The 25,278-nt window shown below is 57.0% G+C and overlaps 1 protein-coding gene across 1 annotated transcript; it reads left to right on the top strand.

The window, feature by feature from the left end:
* The first annotated feature begins 6,581 nt into the window (after nucleotides 1–6,581).
* CHC_T00009067001 (Crossover junction endonuclease mus81) lies at nucleotides 6,582–7,043 on the top strand. The gene has a single exon (XM_005718560.1). The coding sequence runs from the start codon at nucleotides 6,582–6,584 to the stop codon at nucleotides 7,041–7,043; it is 462 nt and encodes a 153-aa protein (XP_005718617.1).
* Nucleotides 7,044–25,278: the final 18,235 nt, after the last annotated feature.

Raw genomic sequence — 25,278 nt, 5'->3', positions numbered from 1 at the left:
CCCCTGCGCCGTATCATACTCAATACGCCGTCAGACCGGCCCGCACGTCGGACACACGGAGTCGCCGCCCGCGCACGGGTGGCGTATGAGGCGGACCAACAATTGCTGCCCTCTCCCGAATGGGCGGCGCGCGGGCAAGAAGCCGGAGCGCAAGGAGCGCCGAAAAAATTCCGCGCGGAGCGCCGCAGGCCGAGCGCAGCGAGGCCCAGGCGCTACACCACAGCGCAGAGGCGCGCGCCGCGCCCTCGCCATCGCTGGCGAGGGCTGACTAACATAAGGATTTCCGTCGCGCCTCGTCGCGCGCCGCGCCCTCGCCATCGCTGGTGAGGGCTGACTAACATAAGGATCCTCGTCGCGCCTCGTCCCGCCGGACGCCCCCGCCATCGCTGGCAAGGGCTGACTACCATAAGGATTTCCGTCGCGCCTCGTCGCGCGCCGCGCCCTCGCCATCGATGGCGAGGGCTGACTAACATAAGGATCCTCGTTGCGCCTCGTCCCGCCGGACGCTTCCGCCATCGCTGGCAAGGGCTGACTAACATAAGGATTTCCGTCGCGCCTCGTCGCACGCCGCGCCCTCGCCATCGCTGGCGATGGCTCACTAACATAAGGATTTCCGTCGCGCTTCGTCGCGCGCCGCGCCCTCGCCATCGCTGGCGAGGGCTGACTAACGTAAGGATCCTCGTCACGCCTCGTCGCGCCGCACGCCTCCGCCATCGCTGGCGAGAGCCGACTAACATAAGGATTTCCGTTGCGCCTCGTCGCGCGCCGCGCCCTCGCCATCGCTGGCAAGGGCTGACTAACATAAGGATTCTCGTCGCGCCTCGTCGCGCCGCGCGCCCTCGCCATCGCTGGCGAGGGCTGACTAACAAAAGGATCCTCGTGGCGCCTCGTTGCGCGCCGCGCCCTCGCCATCGCTGGCGGGGGCTGACTAACATAAGGATTTCCGTCGCGCCTCGTTGTGCGCCGCGCCCTCGCCATCGCTGGCGAGGGCTGACTAACATAAGGATCCTCGTCGCGCCGCACGCCCCCGACATCGCTGGCGAGGGCTGACTAACATAAGGATCCTCGTCGCGCCTCGTCGCGCCGCACGCCCCCGCCATAGCTGGCGAGGGCCGACTAACATAAGGATTTCCGTCGCGCCTCGTCGCGCGCCGCGCCCTCGCCATCGCTGGCGAGGGCTGAATAACATAAGGATTTCCGTCGCGCCTCGTCGCGCCGCGCGCCCTCGCCATCGCTGGCGAGGGCTGACTAAGATAAGGATTTCCGTCGCGCCTCGTCGCGCCGCGCGCCCGCGCCATCGCTGGCGAGGGCTGACTAACATAAGGATTTCCGTCGCGCCTCGTCGCGCGGCTCACTGAAAATAGAAAGCAGAAGGCACCCAGCACGGATGGACAGGGGATCACGGGGGCGGTAAGGATGGCTGTCGCTCGGCTGCGAGGAGGTGACGGACAGGTTCTACAAGCCTCATGAGTGAACGCAGACGTTCACTCTGGAGGGGGGGTGATGTGGTATAACCCCAAACGGAAATTAGATTAGGATCGGATCAGGGACAGTAAGGCGACGAGCCTTACAGCCATGCGCGCCCACACGAGCCCTCCGCGTGTACGGGACGCGTACTACACGTGGAATGTCATCCCCGCCGGCTGACAGCGTTACAGTGTCGGTAGACTGGCACTACTGTAGAGTTATGATAGACTACAATGTACATTAAATATGAGCGGACCGCCGGCGGTGGAGGACGACAAGGAGGGACTGGGCAAGCATCCTCCACCTTGGTCCGCCCGCTTACTTTTAGGTACTTCCGTCCGTTTTACCTAGAAGTAGCACCGCGCGCGGGTTGAGGACGCGCGTAGCACGCCCACGAGCCGGCTCCGCCTCCGCCCGTCGGTACTGGATCGTCACCCAGTACCGCTCCGGGGCGTCGAGGCGTAGAACCGCTCGCGCGTGCGCGCGTCCTCCCCGATCCCGCTCTACCACCGCTACGTCAAGCCCGTGCTCGGTACCGTGGGTGGGCCGTGCTTCTGTCTTCCCGCCGATCGGGGTCTTTCCGAACTGTCAGTACTCACCCCCCTCGTCGTTGGGGGCGATTATACTACACTCCAGATTTCGAAGAAATTCTGGGTGTTAACGCATCGAGATCTTTGGGAGAAAGCCTTCCGTAACGTACTCTCCTCACCGCGTCACTTCTATGAAATTGTGATGGGAGACCAGCCCTCATTTTTTGCCGTAGACATTGACATATCACAACCCACGACTAACAAGGAGGTACCTGTAGTGCAATACCCGTCTCGGGTAGGGGGGTGAAAGGAAGTGAAAAAGGAAAAAATTGGATACTGTAGTCCGAGTTTGGGGGACACACGTGTGCGACGAAGCGCACGATTATTTTAATTATTTAATTTATTTACTAATTAGATCTAGAATCTAGAGCCGGGAGCTACTGTACTCGCCCCGGCGGGTCTCTATATAACTTAGCCCTTTGACCGAACAACGTCTGTATTTCTGATTTTCTAAAATTTCCTATGCAGAGACCATGCAAGCCCATGCTCACAATTGGAGCGGTTATCATAACTTTTCCATGGGGATTTGCTTAGGCCTGGTCCTATGCAATACCAAACATGTTCCATGGAACCGTCCATGCACCAGTCTATGTCTGCATGGGGCAATGGTGGCCAAACCAATTCAGATATGTTCAATGCGAGCTCATGCAGGCACTGGTGTGCATGGGTGTTCATGGGCTCCGCATGGCGGATTCAATCGAAGTTTTAGTTTTGCCAAACATGTTCCATAGAACCGTCCATGCAACAGTCTATGTATGCATGGGGTAATGATGTCCAAACCAATTCAGATATGTTCAATGCGAGCTCATGCAGGCATTGGTGTGAATGGGTGTTCATGGGCTACGCATGGCGGATTCAATCCAAGTTTTAGTTTTGGCCCGAAAGTGCAGTACAATCCGTTTTATCGATATCTGATCTGATGCTGCGCCGCAACCCTCAGTGCAGTCAGTACCTACAACCGCTATCCCAGCACCCTTGCCCTACATGGAGGACTCGTCGGTCTCCCGTTGACAGTTCTTCAGAAGTCCCGTAGAAGAGTCATGTTGAGTAATTTATGAGGACTAGAGTAGTAAATGGTAATTTTGTTTAAACCCAGGCGCGTTTTGAGAGTGTTTACAGTTCGTGCGGGATGAACCAACCCAGAATTTCTGTTTTGTAGTGAAAAGGGGGTAGTCTACAGTACGAAGGAAGTCTCAGCTTGCGCACCGTTTCGAGAAGACTTGGTTGACGCCCCTTTCGCATCCCCATTGTCTGCAGACTTGTAAAATCGATCGTTGGGTCTTGAGCTGCTCCGCTCACTGCCAAGTCCGTTTTGTTGATCCGTGTGCTGCCCAAAGAACGTCTCAACGTTCGAATCTTCATGAGATTTGCCAGCGGGACACTGCCAAAAATTAAAATTGTGCAAGTCTACAAATTATGTTTTAATCTAAACATTATTAAAAATTCAACAAATTATTTATTTATTATTAGTATTCATGCAGAATTGAACTAGCGACCAAAAGAAAAGGGTAGCAGGGGAGTGGTACCGAAGCGCACCACGCCTGCTGAAACCCCTTCTCCATCGCCCCGCCTTTGCGTGCGCACGACTACCGACCTTTCTGGCGGTGCCAGAAGTATATATCCGACGATTTCGTGCTACAGTACCGGCCCCCCTGTGCATCGGCCTCCCTGTGCATCGGCCCCCCCTTGATTAGTGAAAATAAAGACAGAGTATAATGTTAGAGAAATAAATGAACTTTTCTGTATCGGCCCACCGCCCACCATTGCATTTCAATAAAATTCTTCCCCTCGTGCAATTTTACACGTGGCTGCAGTCGAGGCATTGCCCGCCCCAGCATTTAATATCCGACGCTCCTCTGCCACCAGGGGGCGCTGCAACTCCTGCAGCCCAGCCTCCCCCCTCTTCGTAACCTCCTGTTCCGCTTTTCACTACTTCCGGACGTCAGCTCGCGCTGCAGAAGCGTCTCCACCCGCACGGCGACAGCTGCGCCCACGACTCCGTCGTCCGCGTGGACGTGCCACACGCCCGCGGTGCGCCTGCACCACACGCGCGTCGCTGCCGTCGCACCGGCAAAGTTGATCGCGGAGAAGAGGCTGGCTCGTGCAGACCAGGTGACAAACCTAGAGGAAGACCTCGAGGAATCACATTGCAGGTTGAGAGTTCTCAAAGTAGAATCAACTCAAGCAAGAAAGCGTGATGTGGAACGTTTAAGTTCTGAACTATGAGAGCTAATAAAGCAGGTTGAGTCACTAGAAACGAATGTGCAAGACTAAGAGAGTCATGTGATGTAGCTGAAAATAGCACAAGAGAGAGTGAATTCTTGGCTGAAACTCATCACAAAGTGGAGGAAAATTTGCAAATAGCTATTGAGCAGTTGGAGGCAGCAGAAGACTCTGCTGTCGAACAAAGAAGAATTTAATTGCAAAAGAGGGTTGAGGATGCCGAAGAGCGATGTGCCAATTCTCTTGAAAAGGAGGCTAAAGCAACGATGAGTCAGGACAGCTTACAATTCGAGATGATTTCAGAGGGGCGACTGATCGACTTGCAGACGAGCGGGTAGAGCTGAAACTTGAACTTGAAAAGAGTTTGTCGCGGTCCACGCTTTGAAAAGTAATTCCTGAATAGCCAAACAAAAGCCATCGCGTGTCGTTCAGGATGAAAATGTACACTTGATGCTATCGAGCCATTGCGATGAAGCGATAGGGGCGTCCATAACGCATATCGATAGGACCCGTGCAGTCTGATACTCGTTTGTGCTGATGAAAAAACGGGAGCCCCAATTCGTTTTCCTTCCAGATGGGTCGACCTGGCACTGCTGTAATCAGGCGGATGTGAAACTCATAAAAAATCACATGCCCCAGTTTTGGGAAAGATTGTGAGTCTTGCCAAACGCGTTGTTTGAAATTTTTGCTATTTTGTAGTAGAAAATATGAGCAAACACGCCGTCGAAACTCGAAACACGCCGTGGAAACACGCCGCCGAAACACGCGTTTTGGTGACTTGACGGACAACTTTATCTCCTGTCCTTTCACCTTCCTTCTCGCCCAATGCCTTCACATCACCTGACTTCGCAACCTCACAACCCACTCTGCACTTCAAGCTCGTGCCGTGTCGGGGGGGCCATGTGATGCCTCACCTTCTCCTGCTCTGCGAACTGGATGCGGGTCCGCTCACTGTTCTCCGTGAGTTAAGCCACGAGTACTCCGACTCACTCAACACCTCCCGTGTCCTAAGTCGCGCTTTCCGCTCTCTCGAGCACTATCCCTTAAGAATCACTTCACGCGAGGAATTTTAGCTCGTCCAAAATGTCACTGAGTGGATCGCAACCAAAGGTCAGATCAGAATTCAGAACTGCTGGTCTGTGCACACCATTACGGGGGCAGACGGTTCATGTCCAGACAAACCCCGGGACTCCCAGGAGAACCTCCAGCCACGGCAGGAGGCTACATTAGTACCGAACAAAGAGCAGGTTCCCAGCGGCGCTTCTGTTCTCGATTCTGGGAGACCTGTTCGAGAAGGAACATTTTCCCAAAAAGACGGAAAAGCTCTACGGGACGCTGACTGAAGGGCTGTGGGAGAAGAAATGGAAAGAGATCGCACGAAGTGAAGATGTGCGAAAGATTCAGATACGCCCTTTCGAAAATGGTGCTACTGGAAAAAGTGGCTCTGTGGAGATATGACTTGAATGGCCACCGGAAGATCACAGCACTTTCGTGTGAGATAAACGAGCGTGCACCGTCAAAAAGTTATCTCGACCCAGGTGTAGCAACTCCGGGAACTCCAACTGATAGCTCCACCACAGAACTTGAAAACATATCCAACAACGTATCGGAAGATGTGTAATATGCAGGATCCTGTAATGAACTTCCTCGCAACAGATCTGCCCAAAAATCATACGAATCATCGTCTCAGAAATGGCCCTGTCTCGAAGAGGCGATTCCCGTTATCTCTCTAGAGGAATACAGTGATGCAGGTGGCAATGACCCGCAACTTTATGACCCTTCGAGAAGTCCGAGAGCTAAACAACAGCGGGAAACACAGCGATCTCTACCTGCATCAGATGACAACTAGTCAATTGGTATTGAGAATATGTCTATGGGGAACGACATGGGAAAGTCACAGCCACTGATACAGGATGAAGTGGTCTAAATATATGACGAAGACACACCACGCGCCAACGTGAAGGCGAGAGTTGAAGGTGTTTCCTCTAGTATAATCGACGAATCCGAGGCCTTAAGATCTCCCTCTGGAAGAGGGCTCTACGACAAGACTCCCCAGCGCCTCATGACTAGTGATTACACATTGTGGCGACAAGAGCATGAGTAGGATGGTCATTGATATCCGTCCATGCCAGGAGAAACAAAAATGCCGTCAGTGCTACCAGAAAAGACAAACACGTTTGAACCACGCCGTCTGCGCATGAGGCGGCGCCTGGGTTAGACGCAAAAATATCCCGTGATACAGGCTCTCAAGGCTCTGGAGTTGGAGTTCCGGAATGTCGAGTTGTGCTTGTGGTCGTCTCAATGGAGCGCGTGCGAAAGGGATCGGGAGATATACTTGATACGACAAAGGGTCAACACCTTGCTCAAGGAATCGACTGCGAAGTGCGACAACTACCATGTGGTGATGTGAGGTTCGTCGCACAGTATCCCGGTGGAATTGAGGTTATTCTAGACTACATCATTGAACGGAAAACATTGGAGGACTTCCACGCTTCTATGCGTGACGGACGAGAGAGAAGGGAGGCGTTCAAGATGAGACAGGCCCAGATACCACGTCGGATATTCTTGCTGGAGGGTGACGTGAAGCAGAATACGTTGCTGAGAAACAAAGCGTCATTTGAGAAGCGCAGAGCGGAGATCGAGGTATGCGATGATTTCTACTCGAAAAAGACGAAGAGCCTAGACGACACTGTCGTTCTATTCGTAAATTTACAAACCTCTATGCATGCAGTTTTCGGAGCGGCCATTGGCATTGACGATTGAGGGGCGGAGCTTGTCTCAAGACTGAAACGAACGGATGACGGACCTAACAAGAGGGATAATGCTCGGACAGCTGTTCATGCTTCACCTGCGCCAAGTTAAGCACGTTGGGAAGTACAAGGCTGTGGGCATCGTGAAAAGCGGATGTGAACCGCCTATGCAGGAAAGGTTTCGAAGCGTGCAGAATGAGGCAGCCAGAGAGAATGTGTTTGCGGGAGAGGACGGCATCAACAAAAAGGCAGGGCGGACCTTGACAAAGCTTTTCACAGCAAGTGAGTTGGAAGTAGAAGCAGCGCTATGAAACGACACCAAGTGCTTGAGAATCTACAGAAAAGGCGCTCCATGGCATGGTTCTGCAGTGCTCTAGTCTTGAGAGCACTACCGCTGAATGAAAATATTCGACTCCAATCACTGTTGCATTGGATGTCATGTACAGTGTAGCGCCCTTTCACTGTGGAGACTTTTCGGACAGCCCGATGAACTGGTGAGCGGATCATTACATGGAAACAGCAAACTGGTCATACCGCACTTTTGTCACTCGTATGCTACAATATCGCTGTTTCCCACCAGAATCTCATCGTCTTGACTGGTTTAATTAGCGAACTTGGACATCCATAATTACTAGCTCATATCCAGTAACACTAGACTTGGACATTCCTTATGTATAGTTCACGTGCAGTCAAACCAGCCTTAGACATCCACAATGTAAGTGTAAGTGAATGTCCGGGTCTAGTCGGACGTTCACTTGACAATCAAAAAGTCAAGTTTTTCACGGGTAAATACTAGGGCCCGGACTAGACGTTTTGGAAGGCCGCATTCATTTCCGAAGAGACAGACGATGCACATTCCCAATGTGATCCCATGCAAAATCCTATGCAAGCCCATACAGGTGTCCAATGCAAGCCCATGGAAAATCCCATGCAAGCCCATGCAGATTCCCAATGCAATCCCATGCACATGGCCAATGCAAACCCATGGAGGCCCATGCAAATTACCAATGCAAGCCCATGAACCAGGCCATGCACGTCCACGCAATCATGGCGCATTTCTCCGCATAGGAAACACTTGGGAAATTTCTGCTCGTGCAAGTATGGGTAAATCGCCATGCATGCATTGGTTTTGCATGGGCTTCGTATGGGAAAGTTTAGACTATCAGAAATACAGACGAAGTCAATAAACCAACCCGAGTTGCCAGAGTCTGATATCGCCTTGGTTGAAGTCTGTCTTTTACAAGACACTCCCTTTAACTACAGATTACTTTATCCTTTGCGCTCGGGAGTTCCCTATTCTTTTTCCTTTATTTCCCTATCCTTTTCTATCTCTAATTCTACCTATTTTCCCTTATCTTGTGTTGGTGCCATCGGCCTCGGTTGCGACCGAACCGGTGTAGATGTCTTTGCCATCGGGCGGCACGGTTGACGTAGCGCTGCTACTGTGACCCATTTTCCGACGGAGACTGTTGCAACGAAGTCTCCCTCGAAGGGCTTCGTCGAGTTACAAGCCAGTGTTGGTGCCATCGGCCTCGGTTGCGACCGAACCGGTGTAGGTGTTTCGAGCCATGGAGCGGCACAGTTGACGTAGCGCTGCTACTTTCATTTCATCCCGTCGAGTTGCGTTGCAACGCCCCCGTCGAAGAAGCCTTCTCGCGTTACAAGGTGGCGAACAAGCTCAACGAGCATTGGCCTTACAACCCAGTCGAACCGGGGTACCTAAGTATGCGCCCCACCCCACACTCGTCGGGCAGTTCTCTTCGCAAGTCTGTACCACATCGATCCCGGGCCGGGCTATTTCTCTGTGCCCCCCCTATCAGGGATCTGAGCTACTACGAGTCGCAAGATCGTTTAGACGGAGAAGGGAGGGTCGGACACTCCGTAGCACTGTGCCATCGGCAGTTCTTCTTTTTGCTGCTGTTGTTGTTTTGCTGGACCATCGGACCGCGGTCTCTGCCTGACAGGCGCATTGCACTACAAAGTGGTCTCCCGACCTAGAATTACGTACAGGAGACCCGACCTAGAAACTGCGTAAGCTGAAACGGACTACAGGAGTTGTCTCTGCGACGTAAGTTTATTTAGGTGCTGTAGCGTTTTCTATTTTTTTGTGTTAAGTTAGGTTCGTCTTTGGAAACGAACCATGTCGACAAGCACCCCCGGGGACGTCAGTCCCGGGGGGAGCAGAATCGGATCTGCAAGGGTGTCGAGGATCCCGCCAGGTCCTCGCACCCGAAGCCAGGCCAATACAGCCACGGATCCCGAAGGTCAACAATCCCGGACGGGGATTGAAACCGACAAGGATAACCTATCCTACAAGTTCGAGAACATGGGCGAGGAGATTCGCCGAGAGATGACGAAAAAGCTCGAGGCCGAATTAGCCCTCGTCCGTAAGCAACTGGAGTTGCAAGCATCCGAGTTCCACACCGTTTTAGGAGAGCTATCGGCTCGAGTGGATCTCGTCGAGAAGGAGCGAGGTGATGCGACCGACGGTCCGGAGTCGGAGGTCCTAGCTTCGTTGAAAATTTCAGTCAAGGACGCAAGGCGCGACGCGAATCAAGCTTTGGAGTCCTTGGGGAAATTTAGAGCCAGTATGGACAACAAGTTTGACCGCGCCGCTCATCGTCTCAAGGACCTTGAACAGGCCGCCGGGCAAGAGCCGCTCCCAACGGGTCGAGAAGGCGACCGTCGATCGAAGAAGGACAAGGCCGCTGTACAGCGGAGTTCCAAGTCGAAGAATTCGAAGAAGAATCTGCGACGCAGGAGCAAGAGTCACTGTAGTGACGAGCCGGAGGACCAAGACTCAATGACCGAGTCGAATGGCCTTTCCGAAGATGGTGACGACGGTTCGTCGAACCATGCCAGCAATTCCGAACATCGTTCAGAGGAAGGAAAAGGAACTTTGCAGGGCAAGAAAATTACCTCCAGACGGGGCGGGATCACTTCGTCCGCCTCGCCGAGAGACAAGGACGCTGAGCCAGAGGACGTCGCAACGCGACGCGGGCCGCGATGAGAGGAGTTGGAGGAGCTGAATCCGACCAACTACCTCTTCAAGAAATTACTTTCGTACCGAACGTACCGCTTGCGGAACCCGCAGACATATTTGTCAAGTTCCCGGCGGACCGCAGTGCGAAAAATCAGGAGAGATATTCCGCCTAAGGTGAAGAAGGACAACACGTTCACAGGTGAGGACGGGGTCCTTGTGTTGGATTTTGGCAAAGTTAGGTCAAGAGTTTGATACTCAAGAAATGGACGAGGGGCAAGCGATCCGCTTGTTGCCCGAATTTCTAAGCGGCATCGCCTTGAGACAGTACACTTCGGTGTCTCAGACGGCCGGGTCCCATCACGGAAAGGTATCCGTTTGGCCGGAGGCCGTACAGTGGTTGTTGAGGAGTTTCGCAACCGACGAGGCGATCCGTCAACCCGTGCTCGCATTGCGAGAAGTTCAGCAAAGACCGTCTGAAGACGAGATGGAATTTTACATTCGCCTAACAGACGCGAGTAATCGGTGTGGGAATGTTTATTCTATGGAGGAGCAGATGACCATGTTCATCGAGGGGCTAGATGCCAGTATTAAGCCCATGGTCTCGCAGTATCGACAAGATAACCGAGATGTCTCATTTTTGAGATTGGTAAATTACGCAAAGGCGCATGGCTCGGCGAGCCGCGCCATGGACAAGAAGACCAAGAAGGTCACGATTCAGACGCCGTCGACGTTCAGGGCGGGGAAGAAGCCGAGGGCTCCTTATCCCGGTCGTAAAGGTCAGGCCGCCGTCCACTTAGCCGAGTCAATCTCCGCGTCAGATGAACGCGGTGCGCACGGAGGCTGTAGTAGTATGACAATTCCGTTCTCGGACGCTCTACAGTAGTTAGAGTGGCCTAATTTACAGGTACCATACGTTGCGTAGTGAACACGTGCAAGCTGCAATGACAGCACACGTGTACTAGTTTACAGGTCCGTGTACACGGGAGGTGTCTCTTACAGTAGTTATGATAGCTACTGTACAGTAGTCGTACAGTAGCTTGAGACCTGAGGGAGGCAGACGTACTAGAGAGGAACTGCCTCCCTCCCGGAGAATAAACCAGCTACCCCATCCCCTCTGAGCTAGCCCCCAACTTCCTAATTAGGACTCACCTCCCGTCTTCAGGGGTAGCATCTCCCTTCGTCCGTTTCGGTCTCGCACAAGCCACCCTCCTAGTGAGGTTGCTGGCGTTGTAATTTACCGCTACCGTGGACACTCCCTCCGTGCCGGATTAACACCGAACCGGAAGGATCCATATTATTACAACTGGTCTCCCGACCTAGAAAGCTTCTAGGAATTCACGAGATCCGATTCGAAATGGGGATTGAAGACGGTTGCAAATTGAGAGACAATATCCTGCAAAGGTCGAGGCCACCAGGCTCAAAAGAGCGGGCTCCATGCCTTCCTTGCAGAGTTCCCGTGCTAGGAACGTCATCCCGTTCGGGAATGCGCAGCCTCCCGACGAAGGCCCGCACGGCTTACAGTGAGAAGTTGACCTGCAAAAGGACGAGATCGCAGACGCGTGCGACGACCGCCCCTTTGCTGGAAGGGGAGCTCCTCAAAAGACGCCAACACGACCAAACTGGAGCAAAGCCGGTTACAGTGGTGGCCGATTGCCCAGAAGGGATCAGGCAGCTCAGAGGCGCCGCGAACATCCCAGCCACACCGGGCCACCGCGGCCAAAGGTCCATATTGGTGAAATGGTTAACGTCCGAGTTGGACCGCCGGGTAACGGCCGCCGTGGAGGCGCAATTGACAAGCACGCTCCGAAAGATCGTTGAGGAGCACAGCCGGACCCTCGTAAGGAGCGCCGTGGACGAAGTAGTCGGACGCGGCCCCTTTTGGGACACGATCACTTCAACCGTGGGGGACGTTACCCGGGCGGAGGTGCACGCTCGAGCACCGCAGCCAGAGGGACTGCCTCTGGCGACAACGGACGTACTACCGCCGTCGCTGACGCGTGGGAACGCGCGGCCGCAGTACCCTCATATGGGACGTGAGATCCCGTGGGGTGGAGAAGAGCGCGATGGCCGACTTCAAGCCCAAGAGATGGGACAGCCACCCACGTTTCCGCCCGGGGCCGGTCGCGTAGTGCTGCCGACGCAGAAGTACCGGAGAAAGATCGAGGGCAAGGGATACGAGACCGACGGATCGGAAGCTAGTGACGCCACGAGGGACGAAACAGACTCCTCGGAGGACGATTTTGAAGTAGACGTGAGGCATGTGCGTCGGATTCGCCCCCTAAACGACCTCTTTAAAAAGGTCATGGATTACCGCCGATATCGGCTGCACAACCTTTCGGGACGATACAACGCCAAGGTTCCCAGCACGGTTTCGAGGGCCGGAAAGCGGATGGCCCTACAGATGAAGGGCGTGACCTTCAGTGGAGACGACCCGATTGCGGTGCTAAATTTCCTCTCCAGGTTTACGGCGGCGTACAACCAGAACGGCGTGCATGAGGGAGCGGCCGTCTGGTGCTTCCAGTTTTTCATGACTGGCACGGCCTTGGCAAAGGTGCAGTCCCGTATTGTGGGAGAATCTGGGGTGGTCGATACCCGCAGGGACGAAATGTTATCGTCGTACCCCGAGGCCGTAAACTACCTACTCAGGACGTTCGCGACAAACGAGGTCATTGCCGAGGCCTACGCTGAGGTGACGGGCTTTATACAAAGTCCCAGGATGACCGAAACGGAATACGGAGACTGTCTCTGGAAGAAAGCACTCCGTTGCGGAAATGTCTTCTCCGATAATCGGCTCAAGTCGCTCTTTGTGGAAGGGCTCCTTCCGGCCATCCGTACTCAGGTGCGTCACCATCTTACGACGCACCCCGGCGTAGCCTTTACAGGACTAAAGCAGTACGCTGAGGGCGTCGGGATCGCCTACAGGGGTGGAAAAAAATATCCGGCGGTCACGAGAAGCCGGTGCCACCTTCGACCCCGAGCCGGACGTCCGCATAGTAGTTTGCTCATTTCAGATGAATCGCCCGAAACGTGTCCTGTCAAGGAGGCCAACGGTGTTTGTGACTCTCCTTTCGGTATGACCGTGGAAGCGGCGGCTGTGCAGTCGCCTCTAGGGAACCACACAATGGATACCACAGCCTGCTTAGGTAAGAAAACCCCCAGGGACGTAGGGAGTACGCCACAGAAGTCTAAGACGTCCCTATGGAAAGAGGAGTACCCAAACGGGGAGTGGCCCTGGCGCGACCCCAGAGGGGATGTCGGCTTTCGAAGCCCTCACTCGAGGTTAGACCCATCGCACAGAGTCGACCGTTGTCGGATATGCCTTTCCGTGTACCGGCCGTGCTGTCACGGACTCTCCAAGGAGGATCGAGTCCGGATGCTCGCCCTTAGGGAGCGGAACTTCAAGGCGAAGGGGTATGCGTCCGCTACAGTCCATAGCGAAAGCCATCGGAAACGGCGGACTAGAAGATCCCGTAAGGGCAAGAAGGTCCCCACCGATTCGAAGTCCGAAAAAGTACCCTCGAGGGAAGGAAGAATTAATGCCAGCGAGGTGGTGGTGGCGGCGCCCGAAAAGGACCAAAGCCAGGCCAACGGAGAAGACCCGAAGGGAAATAGGGGCACTATTCCCTGCGGGGCTTGTGACGAGCCGCCCGGAGGCGCTCCCGAAGACAACCGTTTGGGACGAAATCGCGAGACCGGTAAACGTATATCAAGGTCCTCTCAAGGAAAAAGGGCCGAAAAGAAGAGAGGAAAGTCAAGCCCGGGGCCCACTGGTGGGAAACTGTCCCGCTCCGGTCGACGGAGAAGTTCTTCCGACGAGATCCCCTGCCCTTTATGCCTCTCTCCGAGCCGGCCTTGCTGTCCTGATTTAACGGAAGACCTACGAGTTCGGTTACTTTCTCACCGAGAACGCAATTCCTTTCGACAGGACATTGTGCGTCTGGTCCGGGAATTAGAAGCGTTAAACGGCCGCAAGGATGTCGCTGGACCCGCAAGGAAGAAGAAAAGCCGAGGCCGGACCACACTGTAGAGGTTTGTCTCATCCCTCGAGACAGGTCCTTGCCGAGACTAAATGAACAAAAGCGGTCCACACCCGTCGGGGCGAGATCGGAACCACAGCCCCGAGGACGTCTGGACACACGGCACTCGAAGCCCCATACGGGACACACAGGCTCGACCCTTTCAGGGGGTTGGAGACGAACCCCCAACTGGGAAAAATACGAGCCCACAAAGGGTACCCCTCGTGTGCCTCGAATTCGTCGCGGACGGCAACGCCCCCACGCCCCCTCGAATTTACAAGTGAGGGGGCCCCACCAAAAGTTGGTCCGTTATGGGCAGGGCTGCTTGACCGCACAGACCGAACTGCAAAGGGAACCTAGGAAAGGACAGTCCGAAAAGGTCCTTTTAATAGGGGGTATGCCCCGCCAACCGCAGTTCACTCCCAAGTTTCCGAGATCGGACAAGCCCAAAAAGGCGAACAGACCACAACGGACGTTTAAGAAAACCCCGAAAAAGAACAGGGCACGAGGCCGGACTCGGAATATTCTTAAGTCCCGAACGGGTGAAACTTTCAAGGTCGACGGAGCGTTGGAAAAGCGACCGCACCTCTGTCGTTGGCGGTCAACTAATCCCGTACGCGTCGCGGTTGCCGAAACGTTACCTGCGAAAGGACAGAAGAAACCCGGAAGGGATTTTATTACAGTTCCCCCAAGGTATGTAGTCCTCCTGGTAGACTGTACCACCCGTCTCGGAAAAATACCGACGTCCTTTTAAAAAGGATAAGTGGTCGACCCCTGGTGGTGGACGGCAGTCAAGTGGGAATCTGTCAAAAGGGGGGGAGGAACCCCAAAGGGGCGAGCTCGTATAACTGACGATTTCCCGTACCGCCCGGGTCGGTCGTCCCAAGCGGGTTCCGAGATGAAGGACGTGGGGTCGAGCGGCGGACTTGTAAGCGGTAGGGAGGCCGTCGCGTCTGTATTTATAGCCACCGTTGGCGGAATTTGTCCCGGCGGCGGAGGGGCGCCCCAGTGGGTTTCGCCCTGAATTACGTCCGTGGAGGTACTGTGCGCACTTGTCGGCCTGAAAGGCGTTTCTCCGTAGCCCACGCCCCTTCGGCGGCGGGCCTGCCTCCTAATCATTGCGTGGGAGGGAATCGTCCGATGGCGGAGAATAACGCAAGGGGCGGGAGAAGCGACACGACAACAGGACGGGCGGACGCGAGAGAGATCACCTGCTCCCCTCTGTCACACGGGAATGTTCCGGCCTTCCTGAAAGGACAGAAGCAGCGAGGACTCCCGAAAGGGCACCGAAGGCTTGACGGGAATAGACCGTGTGTCCGAGTTCGGAGGAGTACCGCGAGGTCGAATGACGCCGTGCAGAGGCGTCGCGGAGGCGAACCGACGCCTAATCACGACCCGAAGGGAGTTCACACCGGGCCGGCTTGGGCCAGTTTCGCAATGGCCTCGTGGCGTCGGTAACGTCCGTACAACGGCCGCTTGAAGGAGGCTAGCGGGCGCGGGCCACGAACATAATGGCCGCCCCGAGGACGTGGCGCACTCAAAGAAGAGGGGTAAGGCTTCCGAATTTTTAAAGTGAGATTCGGAACTGTGCAGGAGCCCAAATAGGCCAGCCAACCCGCTTGGGATATACCTGTAAACCCTGTCGGGAAAACGGCGAAAGACCGACAAGACGGACAATTACGGCCGAGAAAGACCCGTCCGGGATTGCATGTCCCCACGGCCGGAGCCCAATCGAGACCACGTTGGGAAGGTCCCCATGACAAGAGAAGACCCCTCTGGAAAAACTAATTGAGACCCGGTCGGGACGGCGCCGAAGACTAGAGCAGCAGAAGGGGAAAGGATGCGAGCAAGCTGACGCAGCGGTCATCCCAAGGAGGGCGACAAGCTCCAAATTCCGCCTCCGAAGGTCGCGTCAGAGGCAAGCTGGTGGACGAGAGTGGAGCACGTTACGTGAAAAATCGACCAAAAATGGTAATGCCCAATGGGAACGCCCAAAAGGAAATTGGTGGCGGTTCAAGGAGGCGGTTTGAGGCACGAAGATTTTAGGGAATGTCCAATGGGAGCTCGTTAATTTACAAGGACAAGCCTCGAAGACGAGAAAACCAGGCACGTTTTACTGGCAAAAAGGCCGATTTTTATGGCAAAGGAAAAACCCGATCGGGCAGTCACTAGCCTAACGAAGGCGAAGTCCCGACCCCACATGGATATTAGTAACGCACGAACGACCCATCATGGACGCAGCGACGGCGATTGCCGCTCGAAGAAACTCTGTACGGGAGAGCGCAGGCACCGGGCGTCGCCGAACAGTACGAAGGAAGGCAACTCCGATGACGGACGAACCCCATTGCGGGAGACCATGAACACGTCCCGCACCCTCGCGCCGCACTGCACTCCGTGCACGGCCCGCCGCTGCAGCCTCGCCGCCCGCGCCCGCCCCGCCGCCCGTGGCACTCGGAAGGCCCAATTGGGAAAAATGCGCTCACCAGCGCGCCTCCCGACGAAGGGTCTCCCTCAGCTCGTCTCCGCTGCACGCGCTGTATGCGCCCAGGCGTACAGTATGCCGCAGTTGCGACACGACCGTCGCAAATTGCGGCGCGTGCCGCCGCCCGCACAGGGGGTACCAAGACCGATTCGGAAAATCTGGGAAAATTATAGGGCACCGGCGACACGTGGATGCTACTGCAGTGGCACCGTGCGCGAAAGGCTGGCCAAGACCGATTCGGAAAATCTGCGAAAATATTGCGCACGCGCTACACGTGGATGCTACTTCCGTGGCACTGTGCGCGCAGAGGGCGCACACGCGTTTCGGAAGTAAGTGAAATTTAGCTGCCTCGTGGCCACATCGCCACGTGTGTTAATGGACACACACACAAGGAGCATTGGTAGCCGAAGGCAATTTTATTGAGCCATCGGAGGGCTACGGACACGAGGACTACGGAGCAAGCGGGTCGTCAACTTTACCGACGCCCACATACACGACGGAGTCGTTTTCAGAGCCCACGGATCCCGTGATGATATTCCGGGGGCGCGGCCACACGCCGGCGCCGCGCATTCCGATGGAAGACAAGGGTACAACGTTTCAAAGGCCAGGCTGGATGGGAAGGCCGCAACATCAAGGAAGGCCGCCGGCCCGTGGAGGACCTAGGCCGCAATATCCCGTCAAGAAGCACGGACTGGTGTGCTATCATTGTTACGAAAAGGGGCACGCTGCGCCAACGTGCATTCTTTCCCTCCGGAAAATGCACCGAGTTTTGGGAAATTATGAGGCGTTGTCTCCGATGGAAAGGTTAGGGATACCCTCGACGAGATATCTGAAGGTCAAGAATTGGTTCGATTCGCAGACGGCGAGCACGCCGAGTGCTTCAACGCGGAGGTTGAACCAACCCTTCAGAGGGCCCGCCGCGGGGCCCGCGTCGTCGGACGTGAGAAGGAACCCGCCGCCGCAGGGAAACTAGAGAGGGAATCTCGAGGGAGTCAGGAGAGGCGCAGGTTCAACGTACTGCGTCCGGAACTCAGTCCCGTTCTCCGTCTCTAGCAAGAAGGGAAGGCCTCGACGAAGAGGTAGTTGAAATAGGGGGTAAGCCGAAGGAGCCGACTGTTGTCAAGAAAATTCTAAGTCGAGACAAGGATCGTCCGATGGATCACATTCGTAGGCCCTGGTACAGGGTTAAGCGACAAGCATATCCCAACAAGATCTTGGTCCTCGCTCGAAAAAACTACAAAGTTTACGCGGATATTGGACCAACGGTCGGATTGATGAGTCGAGTGTTGTCCGTGTTGGACACAGGTGCAGGACCGAATTTGGTTCGAAGGTCGGAACTTCCGGCAGGAATGGAAATTTTGGTGTCCTACGGACCGACCCAAGACATTGGCGACGAGAACAATAGGCCACTCCGGACTCTCGGCACAATTAGAATGCCTGTGAGGCTTGGAAAATTCGTGGCCGCAGCCGAGTTTATTGTATGCGAAAACTAGCAGTCCCGCTAGTTCTAGGCGCGGACTACTGTGACTGGTTTGTGGAAGCAATCTATCCAAGGAAGAAAACGGTTGAGTTGGCGGACTCCTCGGAGGTTCCGATAATTAGGCGGTTCTCGACGAGAAAAGGGAAGAAAAATCTCGTCCCGGGAAAGGACGAGAATGATGGAAAGGTGGAGCGAATTTCCCCTAAGGTAAAAGTGGCAAGAGCCACGACTATCGAGCCAGGGACGCAACGCGTCGTGGAATGCACCTCGAAGAGGGCGGGCTTGGTTGTGGTTCAGCCGTACTCGTCGTTGTACGAAAGGCACGGGTTGATGTGCACGAATGGTGTCGTTCAGGTTGAGCCTGACAGGCCATTTCGTTTACTCGTTGCGAATTTTAGGACGTACTCTGTCAGGGTGCAAAAAGGCCAAGTGGTGGCAGAATTATTACCGCACCCGAGGGCCGTGCTCGAGAGCAAAACCACAATTAGTGAAGTTCTCGGAATTCAAGAAAGGAAGAAGGAAAATTTTCCTAATTCTACCAAGACGCCTAAGGGCGAGACAAGATGCGAACCGTCGGATCTGTAGCATAAACCCCCGGTCGCGTTGGGGGTTTAGCTGTGGTTCTTCGAAGACCTGTGTACGCGAGAGAGGACAAAAACACACACACCAGAAAAGAACGCGGGCGGTGGTAGCGTGGTAGAGCGGTGGGGAGCGGACGCGAACACAGTACGCGGTAGAGCGGTTCGACGCGCTCGACGCCCCGGGGCAGCGCTAGTTAGCGTTCTAGCACCGACGGGCGGAGGCGGATCCAGCTCGCGCGCGTACGTTCGCGACCGCTACCCGCGTTAGTTTCTAGTTAACGCGCTCGCGTTAAGAGAACGCGTTTAGAATAAGCGGACGGGGTTAAACCTGCGGTGGAGGATCTGGTACCAAGCCCGTGCTTGTCCTTGTCCTCCCTCCGCCGCCGGCCGCCCTGTCATTTAATATACAAGTAAATAATCTATCATAACATATACTACAGTATCTAGGTAGCGCCTTACACGGTAAGCTCGCGCGCCTTACTCCGGATCGTCACGCTGTACACGTGCACACCGAGCAGCAAGCGCGTACTTACAGGCGCGGGTGTGCGCGCTGTAGTGCATTTTGCGGGAGTACAGTAGTCACCCTGCGCGTTCGAATAACGTCCTCGCGATTATGCTACAGAGCCCCCCCCCTCAAGGGTGAACGTCCGCGTTCACTCTTTTGGTAGCGCGTGGGGGGGGGGTATAGTCGAGGCCGACGACCCACGCCACGCCATATGCTGAAAATGTGCTGATGAGTGTGGTATAACTACCTTCGTCCCGACCACTCGGAACGAGGGGGGTTAGAGGTAAGGGAGCGCGCGACGCTGGGTAACCCACGCGAGCGCGAACCGTACGGAAGGACTCGAAAAGAGGGAAGGCTCACGTGGCCGGTGACGCGCAGCCGGTCGGTGGTGTCAGATCCGGACGGCCGGTCACGGGTTAGAAGCCTGAGACTTAGAGGTAAAACCGGACGGAGTTAGCAAAAAGCCGTAAAGGGAAGGGAGGCGAGTCTGCCCCCGTTTACTGGAACGGGGCAGGTGCCCCCGGTCTTAACCCCTAAGTGGGACGCCAGGACACCTGTCCCGCTACAGTAGCTGTTACTTACTGTATACCAGCTACTGTGCTAAATTGGCTAATTTGTGCCATTAACTACAAATTACTAATTACTTACCGTTCGGATCCTACACGTGTAACCAGCGAGGTACTACTGTACTCCGCACCGGCCGTGTGCTGTAAATATAACTCCTTACAGTTCTTCTCGCGCTTACAGCCCATCGTACTGTATCCCGGGGCGGCAGCGGTGGCGCCGTTGCCTTCGCGCCGTTGTACTACAGACCCCCTTCCTTACTTCGCGACACGTCCCCGTCGCGGCGGGTTAAAATCCCTGCCAGCTGTGACGGTTCCCTATCCCGAACGGAGACCATGCGTCGGCCGCGGAGACGCGGCCGTACAGTAGGTACCTTCCTCGGGTCCTCACCCGCATGCACACCCGCAGCGGCGGTCATTTCCCGACCCGCGCGGAGGAGCTCAGCACTCCAGCGGTTCGCGGTTTCATCCGCGGTACGCCACCGTTCGGATTGGGCGCCTTCAGCCTGCGCCGGGTCATCGAACAACCGGCGCAAAGAAGCGTTTTTCCAGGACCCCCCCGGAGGGCTGGCCATTTTTCCAAGAATTCCCCTTCGATTTCCTCCAAAACCCCACGGGTACGCCCCCGCCAGCCCCGCACCGGTACGTCCCAGACCTTTCCGCGGGCGTGCGGTACCTCTGTCGTCCAAAACACGAGCAAAAACCGCACGGTAGTCCCTCTCCCGAACGGTTCCTATTTGGAAACTAATAGAAACTTTAAAAAACAGTCAGAAACGGCATAAACACGTTTCTGTTTGCAAATAGTCCCAGGTCGCCGACGACCTCAGGAGTCTGGAACCGTTCTCGGATATGGGCTACGATTTTTATTCGCCCTTCTAGAGGAGAAATCGTAGCCCTTCTTCCCGTACAGTGTTCTTTTGAAGAACCGGGCGGGAACTTTGGTTTACAAGTACAGCGGACGGACCCGCTGTACCTTCAACCGTCCGGGTAGGCTTGCCGTTGCGGTGGGGCGTCTTCCCCCGGCGCTGAGCATCATTAAACCGGCGCCAAGGGAGCGGTTTTCCCCCACCCCCCCGGAGGGCTGGCCGTTTTTCCAAAAACGGCGCTCTTTCACCCGCGAGACAGCGGGGTGTGTGACCGCCAGCCTGTCCATGCGGTCAGTGGGGAGCTCCCAGCGGCGGTACGCTCTGCCGTTCGTCCAAAACCGGTCGGTAAGTCCTGCCATTGTCACTTTCCGCGGAGGCCCGGATTTGGAAACGAAAGGAAACTGTAAAAAACGAGCAGAAACAGCGGTTTTACAGTTCCGGTTTCCAAATCCGCCTGGGCCTTCCCAAAGTCGGTTTTCCGTCTTGGGACCTCCGGACGCGGGCAGACCCGGGGAGTACAATGCTGTTAACGGGAAGGGGCTACGATTTTTTCCCATCCTTCTAGGAGGAAAAACGTAGCCCCCTTTTGGGCTTAATTAAAAGCCGGCGACCGGAGTCGCCTCCTTGTCGTCCAGGGCCCTCTGCGCCGGGTTAATTCGGCGCGGGGCAGCGGTAGCGCGCGGTTGCCCACGCGCTCTTGCGGTGGCGGGTTACCGCGACGGGTGCGGCCTGTGGCCTACCCCCGGGGTCGCCCGTCGGGGTGAGATCTTCCCGACCGCCTGGTCGGGGGTACCGCTGCGGGTTTCCCTCCGCGCTTCCATGTCGGGTTGAGGCGTACCGCGGCCCGACGGGCGGGCGACCGCACTATCGTCGTGACGGGTCATTGCGGGGGCGGGTTCCCGTTTCCCCCGCAACACCCAGTGCGCGTCCCCATTTCCGGCTTGGGGCGGAACCGGCCTTTTCCTTGGTAATTTCCGCCTGCTTTTTCCTTGCGGCGGGTGGTTTCTCGGCGGTTTGACGAGCTCCGATTGGGTACCCCCCGAGGATCGGAGGCGTCTTGAACCGCCGCCGTGGTCTAGCGGCCACACGTGCCGGGCGGTGTATGCCGCTCGCGCCACTCGTGGTCCACAGTGCCCTGGAGCTCCGGCGAGGTCGTGCCCATACAGTATTTATGCGGCTGGGTTCCGTCTCTCGGCGGCGGGTATGCACCGGGGCGCCAAGCCGTTTGACCACCGCCGCGTCAGGTCGTCCTGCCGGCGGGTCAGCTTCCCCCCCGCGCCGGTCCATCCGGTACGGCTCGGGCGGTGGCACGCAGGGGATCCGCGTGCGCCGTAAACGGGTGGTGGCCGCCTGGAGGAGACCCTCGGCGGAGTCGCCCCCCATCCGCGCCGGGTATTCCCGTGCGGGGTTTGGGGTGGCGCACGCTGGGTTCCGCGTGCGTCCGTGGCGATTGGCCGCCTCCTGGGCCGGGTCTTCCGGCGCGGGGTTTGCGGTGACGCACGCGGGGTTCCGCGTGTGTTTGTGGCGACCTCGCCCCCTCCTGCGCCGCGTCTTCCGGCGCGGGGTTTGCGGTGACGCGCGCGGGGTTCCGCGTGCGGTTGTGGCGATTGGCCGCCTCCCGGGCCGGGTCTTCCGGCGCGGGGGTTGCGGTGACGCGCGCTGGGTTCCGCGTGCGTCTGTGGCGATCTTGCTCCCCCCTGCGCCGGGTCTTCCGGCGCGGGGTTCACGGTGACGCACACGGGGTTCCGCGTGCGTCTGTGGCGACCTCGCCCCATCCTGCGCCGGGTCTTCCGGCGCGGGGTTTGCGGTGACGCGCGCTGGGTTCCGCGTGCGTCTGTGGCGATCTTGCTCCCCCCTGCGCCGGGTCTTCCGGCGCGGGGTTCACGGTGACGCACACGGGGTTCCGCGTGCGTCTGTGGCGACCTCGCCCCATCCTGCGCCGGGTCTTCCGGCGCGGGGCTTGCGGTGACGCGCGCGGGGTTCCGCGTGCGTCTGTGGCGACCTTGCCCCCTCCTGCGCCGGGTCTTCCGGCGCGGGGTGGGCGGTGACGCAGGCGGGGTTCCGCGTGCGTCTTTGGCGATCTTGCCCCCTCCTGCGCCGGGTCTTCCGGCGCGGGGTGGGCGGTGACGCAGGCGGGGTTCCGCGTGCGTCTTTGGCGACCTCGCCCCCCCCCTGCGCCGGGTCTTCCGGCGCGGGGTTTGCGGTGGCGATTGGCCGCCGCGCGGGGGAGGTCCTCCACGGGATCGTCCGGCCCCGCGCTGGGTTGCCCAGTGCGGTGTTAGCGGTGGCGTGCTGCCGCCCGCGTGCGCCAGAAGCGGTCTATGAAGGCCTGGGGGAGTCCCTCCGCGGGTTCCCAGGTATCGTCCGCTGGGGCGTAGCCATACCAGCGGACGTTGTACTGGGTTCCTGTGCGGTTCTCCCGGTGACCGACCAGATGGTCGATCACATACTCCGCGGCGGGTTCGGGTTCTCCGGCCGCCGCGGGCTGGGTCGGGGCGGCCGTAGTGACGTGGCGGGGTCCCCGCGGCATCCGGGTTATCCGATCGATGCTCACGCGGTTTGAGACCCCGTCTTGATCGACGACCACTGTGGTCTCCGAAGCGGATCGGACCCGAAACGGGCCTTCCGTTCTCGGTAACAGCTTGACGGAGGGTCCCCTGTCATTACTTGGCAGGTCTCCCCGTTCGGTACTCGTCAATGGCCGAGGTGGGCGGTCGACATAGACCAGGTCTCCCACCTCGATGACCGGACGGAAACGCACCTTCTTATCGAAGTCGGCCTTGTATCGCCTTTGCGCCGCGGTTAGCTTCACCCGCGCGCGCTCAAGGGCGTCGCGGAGTTTACGCAGCGTCGCGCGCTTGTACTGTGCCGGGGTCCTCGGATCTTCTGTGTTGGAGACGGCATCCTGCGGTACAGTACCAGGCAGCGCCAAACCGGACGGTGGTCGCGTCAGCACCAGGTCGAATGGGGTTGTCTCCGTCGACCGGTGGACCTGCGTGTTATACGCGAAGGTCAGGGGCTGGATGTATTCGTCCCAGTCCCTCTGGTGCTCCGCGACATAGTGTCGGAGGCGCTGTACCAGAGTACGGTTGAACCGCTCGGTTTGCCCATTCGTCTGGGGGTGATAGGCGGTAGTCAGGTAATGCCTCACCCCCAGGAGGGCACACACCGCGTCGAAGAACTTAGCGGCGAACTGCGGTCCGTTGTCGGTTAGCACGTAACGTGGTGCGCCGTATACGTAGACCCAGTTGTCCAAGAAGGCGTTAGCCACGACCGACGCGGTGGTGGTCCGTAACGGGATGCTGCGCGTCAGTTTGGTGAACCGGTCGGTCATGACGAGCACGTGGCGATTCCCGTGCGCCGTCTTCGGTAAAGGGCCGAGCAGGTCCATTGCGACGAAATCCAGCGGTCCTGCCGCTGGGAAGAGCTTGAGATCCTTCTGGTGCCTCACCAGGGTTCCCCGGGTGGCAGCGCATGACGCGCAATTCCGTACGGTACTGAAGGCGTCATTGGCCATATGAGGCCAATAATATTCCCGCCGGAGGGTATAGTACATCCTCGTACCGCCCGGGTGTCCTGCCAGGCGGGTATGATGGCCGAGGTACAATATCTTCGCCCTGAGCCGTTTCGGTACAACCCGCTGCAGGGTCCCATCGAGGGGGGACTTGCGGACGACGAACCCATATCGGTCGACGTCGTAGCGCGAGTCCGGGTTCCCCACGGTCTCGGCGGCCGCCCTACAGAAGGGGTCCTCTGCCTGTTCCCGCAGGAACTCTTCCACCGTTACGGAAGAGACGTCGCGTTCTTCGGGTATAACCGCAAACGCGTGCTCAGCTCTCCCCGGGTCAACGGGGGTCTCCCAGTGTACGGTACCTTGGCGGGGGTCATGGTCCTCCTCTCGCCATTGTACCGCGAAACACGGGACCTCGTCGTCAACCGGTTCGGCGGTCGCGCCGTCCACTCGGAGGCGTGATACACCATCCGCGAGTTGGTGCTTAATACCCGGCCGGTACTGTACGTCGTAGTCGTACTCGGCTAGGCGGAGACGCCAGCGCGCTAGCCGGCCGGAGCTATCCGCCAGGTTGAGGACCCATCGGAGGGCCTCATGATCCGTACGGAGGTCAAACGTGTTCCCATATAGATATGGTCGAAGCGTGAGGATGCTCCACACGACAGCAAGGCATTCCTTCTCGGTAGTGGTGTAGTTCTTCTCCGCGTCCGTGAGGGCGCGGCTCCAATAACCGATCGGTAAGCGGTCACCGCTCGGCTGCTCCTGTAATAGGGCACAGCCGACCTGGTACGCGCAAGCGTCCGTATCCAGGGTGTATTTCTTTCCGTAACGGGGTAGAGCGAGGATCGGTGGGGACACGAGGCGCTTCTTTAGTTCCACGAACGCCTCGTATTCCTCATCGGTAAGAACCTCAAACTCGAAGGGTTGATTTTTCCCCGTCTTCCGGTTTAACGGAGCGGCTATTTTCGCGAAGCCCTTCACGAACCGACGGTACACGTTGCACATTCCTAAGAAGGATCGCAATTCCGTCTGGTTCTGGGGAGGTGGAGCGCGCTCGATGGCGACCACGTTGCGGCGCTCGACCTCCAACTTACCTGGTCGGATCACGTGCCACAGGTAGGTGACAGAGGTGTCGAAGAAGGCGCACTTCGATAGCTTCAGCGAAACGCCCGCGTCCCGCAGTAGGCGTAGAACCTCGCGGACGTGCGCGAAGTGTTCCGTTACGGTCTTGGAGTGGATGATCACATCATCCAGGTAGACC

The sequence above is a fragment of the Chondrus crispus genome, genomic scaffold (genome assembly GCF_000350225.1).
Source record: "Chondrus crispus Stackhouse genomic scaffold, scaffold_43, whole genome shotgun sequence".
In the NCBI taxonomy this organism is placed as follows: domain Eukaryota; phylum Rhodophyta; class Florideophyceae; order Gigartinales; family Gigartinaceae; genus Chondrus; species Chondrus crispus.
The sequence above is the reverse complement of the archived record's forward strand: the minus strand, read 5'-3'. Positions and strand labels throughout refer to the sequence as shown.

Coding starts and splice junctions, on each gene's coding strand:
- CHC_T00009067001 (XM_005718560.1), top strand. CDS start 6,582: ATGGAGCGCGTGCGAAAGGGATCGGGAGATATACTTGATACGACAAAG.